At 42.3% G+C, this 12,972-nt stretch overlaps 1 protein-coding gene across 1 annotated transcript; it reads left to right on the plus strand.

Annotated features, from left to right (window-relative positions):
- The first annotated feature begins 1,913 nt into the window (after positions 1 to 1,913).
- Positions 1,914 to 7,826, plus strand: LOC141003247 (uncharacterized). The gene is made up of 3 exons (XM_073474543.1): positions 1,914 to 2,032; positions 7,401 to 7,581; positions 7,715 to 7,826. The coding sequence occupies exons 1-3, from the start codon at positions 1,916 to 1,918 to the stop codon at positions 7,804 to 7,806; spliced, it is 390 nt and encodes a 129-aa protein (XP_073330644.1). The 5' UTR covers positions 1,914 to 1,915; the 3' UTR covers positions 7,807 to 7,826.
- The last annotated feature ends 5,146 nt before the right edge of the window (positions 7,827 to 12,972 follow it).

Here is a 12,972-nt window from a genome sequence, read left to right on the forward strand (position 1 = left end):
ATATTCAGTGGCGATGCAGTTGAAGACGTTTGAAGAAAAGCTCCACCGACACTGTCTTAGTTGTTTAACAAATTTATTACAATAAGTTCAGTATCGTAAACAAGTAACACGTTATTGGAGAGTCTCCAGCCGAATAATGAAGCTCTGACGAAAATATGCAGACAGCTCCTTATATACCGAGCTTGTTCTGGTCACAAACTTAGTTACCACATATGGGTCACATCAAAAGGAAGGGACAGATAAGAAGAGAGGCGCCTCTTCACCTCTGACCCATCCTGTGTCAGCAATCAAGCTGAGCAAGCCATCAGCAGGTCCAACCTGTTTACAATGTCATCAACCTGGTACCCCCGACCAAATCACCTGCAGGTCAGGAGGCCCAAACAGCAACTAACATTCCAACATGTTTTCCAAATACAAACCACTTATATTAATATGTTGCATCTAACAGCAGACACCTCATAGCCTCCTGCAACTTTACATGTCTGTTTTATTTACCATAAATGTGCTTTAAACAATATAATAAGTGTATAGTTTCTTGTCATGGAGTTTATCACTTCATTTGCAGACGTTGATGATGTCATCATCACTACTTAAATGAATATAAATCACTGAGTACTGTAGAAACATGGCGACCTGCTGCCTGTGTAGATGCAAACGTCTCATTCATTATTATACTCTATCTCTGCTGAGTCAGATTATTATCATTTAAAGAATTCAGTGTGTTGAAACTCTTGTGGATTAATAACAGAAGAGCTCACAGAGCTGCTGACTGACTTTGAAAAGAGCCCAAAACCACGTCTGAGGTCCAAACGCCTCAACACCAGCTCTGGGTTTACAGGCTGGGGAGACGGTTAGGATACAGGTTCAGGTGACTGCACAGAGAGAGGTCCACAGCTGACTGACTGTGAGACAGAGACAGACAGAGACAGAGGGAGAGGGACACAGAGACAGAGGGAGAGGGACACAGAGACAGAGGGAGAGGGACACAGAGACAGAGGGAGAGGGAGAGGGAGAGGGTGGTGTTTGAACAGAAACTGCTGACGCCTTCCAGGCAGTAACGAGACGATCCGGTCGGGCAGGATTCAGCTCCACCTCATTGTTTCCAGGCTCTTCTGGTCTCGACTGACAGCCTCTGCACTGTGATGGGTGTGTGTGGACAACGAGGCTGCGTCTCTGTGAGACGGCCTGCTGCCATTGGTCCAGAAATCACACATGAATGTTAACTGTATAAAATCCAGATAGAAGTGGAGGAAATGTCAGAACACGAACAGTCAGCAGGTTGTGACGGAGGACACAGAACCAGCTGCTGGAGGCTGCAGGGTTGTGCAGCAGTTTGTGGGCTGTAATACTGGGTGTGTAGCATGTGAGGAATGTGTGTTTGTCTCAGCACGCACTGATGTTTCCCACCCAGCAACACGACATTGTAAAGACATCCAGTGGAGAGCCAGGAAGAACGTTTCTGTGACGTCAGAGTGGCGTCCTCACCGCGTCAAAATAAAAGTTCTCACAAAGTCACGTTAGACGTCTCTTCACCTTCAGGTACAAACGTCTGCAGAGCTTCTGTGCTTCAATATAAAGTTTTCCTGACGGCCTCGAGTTACTCCACAGGTCACACCTCCAGCCTCCACCTGACGGAGGCTCTGCCAGAGCGAGGGGGTGGAGAGAGCAGGCTGTGACAGGCTTAAAAGTGAACTGGTTTCTTGTTTTTCTGCATTCACCTCCTGCCTCACCTCTCTGCAGCACACCTGAGACCACACCTGTACAGGTAAGCTGAGCTGCTCTCACACGGTCACACACTGCTGACTGATCAGAGCTGTGTCTCTTCTCTCATCCAGACACTGTTAATAATTGTGTGTGTGTGTGTGTGTGTGTGTGTGTGTGTGTGTGTGTGTGTGTGTGTGTGTTAGTGATCAGGATGTCGTGGGATCCGTACATTGTTAGTCTAAAGCAGAATCCAGGTGTTGCTGAGGCTGCCATCTTTGGTAAAGATGGAAGTGTCTGGAGCAGCACGCCCTTCTTTAAAGAAATTACGGTAAACACACACACACGCACACAGAGTTGTTCACTGTTTCCTGTTGGACAGGTGCTTTAACTCCTGTCAGTGTTCACATAAAAACTCAATTAAATATCGCTGACTTCCTGTTGGGTTTAGGTGATGGCACCAAGAGACTTTTTTGTAGATCTTAAGGTGACACACATCCTGACCGAATTTTGTACATGTTTGTGAAACGTACCATGAGGGCTGCTTCGCTGAAACGTGCTAGGGGGCACCGCTGAGCCATCTTGGCCCACTCCGCACAAAACAAAACATTTTCATGACTTCTGATCCCAGTTTTTAGTTTGAGGATCCTCTCAAAGAGCAGAGGAATGATAATAATCTCTTCTGAAACAATAAGCTCACCCCACCCAGTCCATGAGAACCGAGGAGAATCCTACAGCTGCGCTCCAAATACTGTTAAAGTTAAGAATCCTTGAAGTTTGTGTTAGTGTTACTGATTCTGTGTGTTCCTGTTATTCTTCACGGGTTGAGTTGAAGTTTGTCTGTGAGCGACACAGTTCTCATTAAATAGCTTCAGAGTTTCCCAGGAAGGATTATTTTATTTTCATGGGAACTTTTTTATTTACATATTTATTGTGTTAACATCAATCACACAGTTCACAGTCTGATGGTGTTCAGTTATAATTGTTGCAAAACTATTTGCAAATGCGTATCTCAATCTGTGTGTGTGTAGTCAGATCTGTGTGTGCGTGTTCAGATGTGTGTGTGCGTGTTCAGATCTGTGTGCGTGTTCAGATCTGTGTGTGTGTGTTCAGATCTGTGTGCGTGTTCAGATCTGTGTGTGTAGTCAGATCTGTGTGTGTGTGTTCAGATCTGTGTGCGTGTTCAGATCTGTGTGTGTGTAAAAAAATCCGCATGTCTGTATTCTGTAGTCTGTAAATGTACATAGATCTGTAAATGTCTGGCTGCAGTAGCAGTACAGCCTACACACCCAGTTGGCAGTAACTGAGTGCTAACTGAGTTTTAGCAGTAACTTAGTTGTCAGCTTCTGACAACTAAGTTACTGCTAAAACATGAACTTTTACTGACAGCAAACAATCGAGAATCCACTGTGGTCTGCCTCTCAACATCACAACCGCTCATTGCGCCCGCGGCTGGCAGCCAGGCAGCGTGAGCCTGTGAGCCTGAGCTCAGGGCAAAGGAAAAGTGAAGTTACACACCAATCTTTTCTACACATTTGCAGATCTGCCACAGCAGAACTGTAGCAAAAGTCACGTGTAAAAAGACAATCAGAGCTGCTGCCTGAGTTGTGACTGATGACAGACATTTACAGATCTATGTACATTTACAGACTACAGAACACAGACATCTGAACACGCACACACACATCTGAACACACACACACACATCTGAACACGCACACACAGATCTGAACACGCACACACAGATTGAGATACGCATTTGCAAATAGTTTTGCAACAATTATAACTCCATACTGATGGTGTTCACAGTCTGATGGTGTTCAGTCTGATGGTGTTCACAGTCTGATGGTGTTCAGTCTGATGGTCTTCAGTCTGATGGTGTTCAGTCTGATGGTGTTCACAGTCTGATGGTGTTCAGTCTGATGGTGTTCACAGTCTGATGGTGTTCAGTCTGATGGTGTTCACAGTCTGATGGTGTTCAGTCTGATGGTCTTCAGTCTGATGGTGTTCAGTCTGATGGTGTTCACAGTCTGATGGTGTTCAGTCTGATGGTGTTCAGTCTGATGGTGTTCACAGTCTGATGGTGTTCACAGTCTGATGGTGTTCAGTCTGATGGTGTTCACAGTCTGATGGTGTTCAGTCTGATGGTGTTCACAGTCTGATAGTGTTCAGTCTGATGGTCTTCAGTCTGATGGTGTTCACAGTCTGATGGTGTTCACAGTCTGATGGTGTTCACAGTCTGATGGTGTTCAGTCTGATGGTGTTCAGTCTGATGGTGTTCAGTCTGATGGTGTTCAGTCTGATGGTGTTCAGTCTGATGGTGTTCACAGTCTGAAGCAATGTTACAGAACCAAACAACAGTTATGTGGTAACTTGACGTGTCTTTGGCAACTCAAAAAATAATGCAGTTATATGTTGAGAAGTGTCTGTCGTCCTGTCTGTTGTCCTGTCTTTCCTCCTGTCTGTCCTCCTGTCTGTCGTCCTCCTGTCCGCCGTCCTGTCTTTCCTCCTGTCTGTCCTCCTGTCCGTCATCCTGTCTGTTGTCCTTTCTGTTGTCCTGTCCGTCTTCCTGTCTGTCTTCCCATCTGTCCTCCTGTCCATCGTCCTGTCTGTCCTCCTGTCCGTCGTCCTGTCTGTCCTCCTGTCCGTTGTCCTGTATGTCGTCCTGTCCATCTTCCTGTCTGTCGTCCTGTCTGTCGTCCTGTCCGTCTTCCTGTCTGTCCTCCTGTCTGTCGTCCTGTCCATCTTCCTGTCTGTCGTCCTGTCTGTCGTCCTGTCCGTCTTCCTGTCTGTCCTCCTGTCTGTCGTCCTGTCCGTCTTCCTGTCTGTCTTCCTGTCTGTCGTCTTGTCGGAGACTTCAGTGAAGACAGCGTCCTGTCTATATATATATATATATATATAGTTATATAGTTATATATATAATAATAATAATAATAATAATAATAATAATAATAAATAATAATAATATATAACACATATTTAACATAGACTTGTTGAATCCAAACAATTTGTGGAAGCAATGTATAGTATGAGTTTACTTCCAACAATTATAAAACCAACCAGAATAACATCTCACTGTGCCACTTTGATTGACAATATTTTTACAAACAATATGGAGAGTAGTACTGTAAGCGGATTATTAATTAATGACATTAGTGATCACCTGCCTGTCTTTGTGATTCATGAATGTAACTACAAAAGGAACTGGGAGTGTAATGAAGTTAAATACAGTAGAGTAAGAGCTGAGGAATCTATAGCTGCATTTAGGAATGATTTAATTAATTATAATTGGAAAGAAGTTTGTGAAGAAACTGATGTTAATAAAGCATATGAATTATTTTTAGACATATTCAAAAATGCGTAATACAAAAACTGTCCAATCAAACAATGTAGTAACAAGAATAAGTATTCTGAAAACCCCTGGATGACTAAGGGACTACAAAATGCCTGTAAGAAAAAGAATACTCTGTATAGGCATTTCATAAAATATAGAACGAAAGAGGCGGAGATTAAATATAAGAAATACAAAAATAAATTAACTAATATTATGAGAGTATGTAAGAAGGATTATTATAATAAATGATTAGAGAATAATAAAAACAATGTAAAAAGTATATGGAATATATTAAATAATATTATTAGAAAAAGACAAACCAAACCAGATTACCCTGAATTGTTTACGGACAATGACATAACAATTATTGTTATCCGAGAAGAAATGTGTTGAGGAGAAATGTGTGGAGAGACGTCCAAACTCTATCATTTTGGGAACTGTAAAAAGTAAGGAAATGATTGATATTGTAAATAAGTGTATAAGTAAAACGTCGAAAGATTGGAATGATATTGATATGAGTCTTGTAAAGAAAATAATAAATGGAATTGTGGATCCGTTAACACATATATGTAATTTATCATTCATAACAGGAACATTTCCAGATAAAATGAAAGTTGCGAAAGTAATTCCATTGTATAAAGATGGTGACAAACACCTTTTCACCAACTATAGACCTGTGTCCTTGCTTCCTCAGTTCTCAAAAATAATTGAAAAACTTTTTGTTACAAGACTGGATAACTTCATTAAAAAAAATAATATATTAATGGACAGTCAGTTTGGGTTCAGATCAGGCAGATCAACTTCTATGGCATTAATTGAGTTGGTAGAGGGAATAACAAACTGCATAGATGATAAGAAATATGCTATGGGAACCCTAAAAAAAGCATTCGACACAATTGATCATTAGATACTACTTAAAAAACTGGAGAGGTCTGGCATCAGAGGGGCGGCACTGGATTGGATTAAGAGCTACATTAAAAACAGGCTTCAATTTGTGCAGATGGGCCATCACAAGTCAAAGAGTCCGAACATTACCTGTGGTGTCCCACAGGGGTCAGTCTTGGGCCCGAAGCTATTTATTTTGTACATTAATGATATTTGTAGAGTTTCAAATGTACTTAAGTTTGTTGTCTTTGTGGATGACACGAATATTTTTTGTTCTGGGGAAGACTTGCAGCAGCTCTTGGAAGTGGTCACGGAAGAAATGTATAAATTAAAAAGTTGGTTTGATACAAATAAATTATCATTGAACCTGAACAAAACTAAATTTATGTTATTTGGACATCGTAAAATGAACGAAGATGTTCATGTAGAAATTAATAATGTTGTAATAGAAAGACTTTATGAAAACACATTTTTGGGTGTTTTAATAGACCACAAGTTCTGCTGGAAGGCCCACATTAAGTATCTGTGTTCTAAGATGGCAAAGAGCATTGGAGTGCTGAGTAAATGCAGACACATATATATATAGTGAGATATATATATCACTATATATGTATATATATATAAATAGTGATATATATATATATATATATATATATATATATATATATATAGTGATATATACATATATCACTATATATATAATAGTGATATATGATATATATATCACTATATATATCACTATATAAAGTGATATATATAGTGATATATATATCATATATCACTATATATATATATATATATATATATATATATATATATGTATGAAAGCTTCAAGTCAACACAGAACAAACATACATTCATAACATTCAGCAGCAACTGTTTAAATGAACACATGTTGTAGATGATCGTCAGGGTTTCCTGATGTTCAGGACAAATTTCATCTCAGTCCAGTGAAAAATAACGACGTTAACGAGCTTCAGAACACACAGAGAATCTTAAAAATGATTAAATTTAGCTCAGAGGGCCAAACTTCAAAGGTTTGTTACTTAAAAAGTATCTGGGGACTTTCTCCATGGGGACAAAGAAGTCGCCTATACTGGTTACTGTTCAGTGTATCTGTAAAATGTGACATGTTCAGCGTCAATAAAATGTTTCTTCTTTCATAAATTGAGTGTAAATGGTGAAATCAGTGTAAACAGTGTGTTCAAACAGCTGCTAAATGTTGGCAGACACTTTCTACAAGGAAACACACAACTTACTGTTTTCATTTAATGCTGAATTTACAAGAAGGAGACACTGATTCAGAATCTGTCAGAGACAGAGTTTCACTACGTTATAAAGTTTGTTTTAACTCAACAACTCTTAAAATCACTACATTTGTTAAAGGAGTCTGGTGATGTTGAGGTGACTGGTTAACTTCATGTTTGTATTTAATGCTGAATTTACAACAAGGCTCCAATGATTTGTGTCTCTCTCTCAGCCAGATCAAATAAGGGCGTTGGTTGCCGTGCCTAACATGGGCAGCATTATTACTTTGGCTGGAGTTAAGGCCATGGTCCTCAGAAAGGAAGAGGATGATATAATCCTCCTCACCACGATCACCATGAAAAGCAAAACGATGGAGGAAACCCAACATCTGATCATCGGCATAACCGAAAAAGGTAGAGTCAGGGAGAACGTGAGAGCTGTGGAGGGTCAATCAGCCCCACAGTTCACACTCTGTCTCTGTGTTTCTTTCTGTTTTTAAATAAAGTTTGACTGTCCTGTGTGACTCGTCTGTCTCTGTGTCCACAGCGTTGGTCATAGGTCTTGGCTCACCCAAAGAGGGGTGTACGGCCGTCGTTGTGGAGAGGATTGCCAAGCATCTGAAATATAATGGATACTGAAACAAGATGGCTGACGTCCCGTGTTGTTCTCCTCCAACTTCCACCCGTTTGCATCTGAGCTCACGGAAATGACGTCTGTGCTGCATGATGTCTGTTATCATAAAGTGATGAATTAAAAGTTTTTCAGTTCAAGCTGTGTATCGCCACTCATTACAGAACCAGGTCCAACAGGTCAGAGAGTCACTGAATAACCTCAGACGGTCTAATAAGGGAGCATGTGTCTGTGTGCTGATGGCATAGCTACACTCATCAGGTATAATGTTGTCTAACTACAGCAGTGTGTTCTCCTTACAGCTCAAATATCATCTCATTCATATATTTTGGATCTGATAAGAACTTCTCATTTAATTTCTAATTGCATCAACATCTAAAATTCAGTATAACAGTGTCCAGTAGTTTATTGTAGGTCTAATGAGGCATCATGTGGTCACCAACGACTGTGTATGACCAGGGTTCACCTGTGTGCCAGAGGGTTCTTCATGTCTTCTACAACAAAGTCACCGTTTACTTGATTGGACACACACACACACACACACACACACACACACACACACACACACACACACACACCTCTGTGGGCAGCCATGTCTGTTTGTTCAGTCGCTGCTTCCCGTCTCTGACAGAGTAATCCACACGTTGTAGCTTCATGTGTCCAGCAGGGGCAGGACAAACACTGATACTCATGGAAATAATCCAGACTAAAATGTTCTGACTGAGTTAATTTATTATTATTATTATTATTATTATTATTATCATTATTATTATTGTTATTATCATTATTATTATCATTGTCATTATACATTTCAACATGGTGACAGAAGATTCAGGAACAGATTTGTTGCTACCTTTAAAAACTTTAACATTTTATAATCTCTTAATGAACAGAGGAGACAAAGACGAGGGATGACATCGGTCAACTGTCTCACCGTCTGGGTGTCCACTGACCTCTGGCTCTGTATTCTATCTGCAGAAGACACGAACATTCAAACAGGATCTTCACATGAACGTTGACATTTTATAGTCGCACTTCAGCAACTCGATGAGGTGTGGATGTGTGTGCACTCGGGGTATTATGGGAAATGTAGGCTCCAGTGTTTTCAGGATGTCTCCACCTCTGCTGCTCTGTTTTTAATCTCTAACAATTTATCTGAGGTTTAATGTAAAAAATGCCAGATTTCCCTCAAATACAAATAAAATCATCTTGATTATGAGGCTGAACCAGACTGAAATCAGGAGCACAGACATTTCTTTTTTCTGCTTTTAAAGTAGTTCACCGTGACAAAATAATTCTCTGGAGGAACTATTTTTCATTGAGGATTAATCAAGATGAAAAATGTCCAACCAGCTCTGTGTTAACAACCGAATGTGACGGGAAGTGGAAAAACACCTCGTTATGAAATGACAGCATGTGCAGGGAAGGGTGTGTGTGTGTGTGTGTGTGTGTGTGTGTTGGTGTGTCATGAGCATAATCCTCTGAACAGGAAGTTTGTGACAGGAAGTAGGTGTGCTCTGTGAAGAAGACTCTGTGGTTTAATGCCTCAGTTTCCCATAAAAACACATGAATTATCTTCAACAAGTGTGTGAATCTCATTAGAAAACAGTGTGTGAGAGAGTGTGTGTACATGTGTGTGTGTGTGTGTGTGTGTGTGTGTGTGTGTGTGAGATACACACTCATGTCCTCATTCTGTTTTGCCTTATAAGGACACACACAAACACACACACTTTATGCTCCTTCAAGCTGCACCACTTCCTCTTCTCTCGCTCGCCTCGACTTCTTTCAACTTGACTCAGAAAATAAGTTCACAGTTACTGAGGAAGCGTGTGTGTGCGTGTGTGCTTGTGTGTATGTGTGTGTATGTGTGTGTGTGCTTGTGTGTATGTGTGTATGTGTGTGTGTGTCCCCTACATTCAGCACTTCCTCTGGTAGCGTCGATGTTCTGCTTCAGCCTCCATGTAAGGCTGCTGAACTCTTCGTGCTTGTGTGAACGTGACTACAGGAGGCCAGGGCACTGTTAGCTTAGCCTAGCTTATCACAAACACTGGAAACAGGGGAAACTGTTAGCCTTCATCCAAAGACAAACAGGCCTGTGTCTGAAATCACAGCCACTCAGCGTGATGTAGAAGAATGTTCACCGCACCATCATACAAAGAGGCAGATCATCTTTTACACTTGGTGCTGTACAGTGAAGACAATGAATCGTGTTCAGTGCTGCTTTTTTTTAATCATCTTCATACTTTTCCAATAATTAAGTGTGAGCAGACTCTGCAGGTCACAGAGGTTCCAGGAGCAACCACTGCAGTGCAGGTTCGAGGACGGAAGGACACAGTTTGTCCACATGACATTGTCTCGATTCATGAAGCTGAAACTAGGAGTTATTTGACAGCAGACTGTTCTCTGACTGTGTGAAGTTTAAACACAGCTGAACGGGCGTCGCTGCTTGGAGTCTTCTACAGTGCAAACATTCTTCATGTGCTCCAACAGACATTAACCCAGGACTAGTAGAAACACAGAGTGAAGCATGCAGCCTTGGGCTCATGTTAACTGTGTTGTGTGAAAAGTGGCTGAGCTATCCTCTCTGTAGCCCAGGGCTAAAAACCACAGCCAGCACGGCCTGTGCAGACGGCTGAACAGTGCAGGAAAGCACAAGATTCATCACAAGTCCTGAAAATGTCATGTCTCCAGGTCCTTTATGATGTTGAGTGTCACTCGTCTTCTGGTCTTATTCTACATCACTTATGGAAGTGTAGATGTGATGTGAAGCCTCTGACAGTGAGTAATAGTTATGTGTCACAGTGTCTATACGCTTCAGAACAACTGCACTGTGTCTGCAGTGTGTGCTCTCTGTGAGGAAGTGCTGCAGATGAAATGTGACTGACGTTCAGCTCCGCCGTGTCTCAGTGAACACACGCTTCAGAAAACTACGTGTGACAGAGCGACACGTCAACCTGAACCTTCTGTGACGAGCAAGTCTCAACGAGGTTTGGTTTGAGTTTCCACTTCCTGTCACCAAAGAGGGATACAGTTAGTGTGTGTGTGTGTGTGTGTGTGTGTGTGTGTGTGTGTGTTCGTTCCCCAGGGGTATGCATACTGTGGATAGTGGCCTGTATAAACTCGTCAGTCTGAGACACCACACCTCTTTATTGCTCTCTCTCTCTCTCTCTCTCTCTCTCTCACACACACACACACACACACACACACACACACACACACACACACACACACACAGGGAAATGCTGCAGTACAATGACAGTAGAAGTGTTTTGACAGAAGTACTACAGCTGCTGTTGGTATTTAAACCACCTTCACTCGTGTTCCTGCTCCCAGTGCTACAGCCTGAGCACATCTACCTGTGACTCAGGCCTCTCCATCACTGTGGAGCAGTGAGCTGGACCCACCAGGTTCTAACATGTCACTCGTTGTCTGTCTCCCTGCTGACATCCACAGGTCTGAACTGGCTCAGGTATTTGTGTGTGTGTGTGTGTGTGTGTGTGTGTCAGGAATGCAGCATGTATGAACAGAACCTTCCCTCAGACACAGAACACTTCAATGTGAATATAAAATCTGTGCCGGTGCTTCAACAGTCAACCTTCCCTCAGACACACACTTAATGAATCTTCTCACCAGTGCTGAACCACAAACCCCAGAGTGCATTGCAGTCACAGCTCTGTGGGTGTGGCCGCTTTGGTGGCAGCAGTTGATTGAAAGTTGAAAGTGTGTCGATCGCTCAGAGCCTCCCGGTCAAAGGATGTCGATGGAAAGGAAATCAAGTGACCACAGAGACTGATCAACTACGCAGGGACGCAGACGGAGAGTACAACACAACCGCAAAGACACAAAACACATACGAAGACACAAAAAGAGACACAAAACAACCACAGAGGGTCAAAAAAACCACAAGGAGACTACGATGACCATAGATAGACACACAAACGACAACTAACACTGTGAGACTACAACAGAGACACTGTGAGACTACAACAGAGACACTGTGAGACTACAACAGAGACACTGTGAGACGACAACGGAAACACTGTGAGACTACAACAGAGACACTGTGAGACTAGAACAGAGACACTGTGAGACTAGAACAGAGACACTGTGAGACTACAACGGAAACACTGTGAGACTACAACGGAGACACTGTCAGACTACAACGGAAACACTGTGAGACTACAACAGAGACACTGTGAGACTACAACAGAGACACTGTGAGACTACAACGGAAACACTGTGAGACTACAACGGAGACACTGTGAGACTACAACGGAAACACTGTGAGACTACAACGGAGACACTGTGAGACTACAACGGAAACACTGTGAGACTACAACAGAGACACTGTGAGACTAGAACGGAGACACAGTAGGACTACAACAGAGACACTGTGAGACTAGAACAGAGACACTGTGAGACTAGAACAGAGACACTGTGAGACTACAACGGAAACACTGTGAGACTACAACAGAGACACAGAAGGACTACAACAGAGACACAGAAGAACTACAACAGAGACACAGAGAGACTACAACAGAGACACAGAGAGACTACACCAGAGACACAGAAGGACTACACCAGAGACACAGTGAGACTACACCAGAGACACAGAAGGACTACACCAGAGACACAGAGAGACTACACCAGAGACACTGAAGGACTACAACAGAGACACAGAAGGACTACACCAGAGACACAGAAGAACTACAACAAAGACACAGAGAGACTACAACAGAGACACAGAGAGACTACAACAGAGACACAGAGAGACTACACCAGAGACACAGAAGGACTACATCAAAGACACTGAAGGACTACAACAGAGACACAGTGAGACTACACCAGAGACACAGAAGGACTACACCAGAGACACAGAGAGACTACACCAGAGACACTGAGAGACTACACCAGAGACACTGTGAGACTACAACAGAGACACTGTGAGACTACACCAGAGACACAGAGAGACTACACCAGAGACACTGAAGGACTACAACAGAGACACAGAAGGACTACAACAGAGACACTGAAGGACTACAACAGAGACACAGAAGAACTACAACAGAGACACAGAAGGACTACAACAGAGACACTGAAAAACTACAACAGAGACACCGAAGGACTACAACAGAGACACAGAAGGACTACAACAGAGACACCGAAGGACTACA

The sequence above is a fragment of the Pagrus major genome, chromosome 10 (assembly GCF_040436345.1).
Source record: "Pagrus major chromosome 10, Pma_NU_1.0".
Lineage (NCBI taxonomy): Eukaryota > Metazoa > Chordata > Actinopteri > Spariformes > Sparidae > Pagrus > Pagrus major.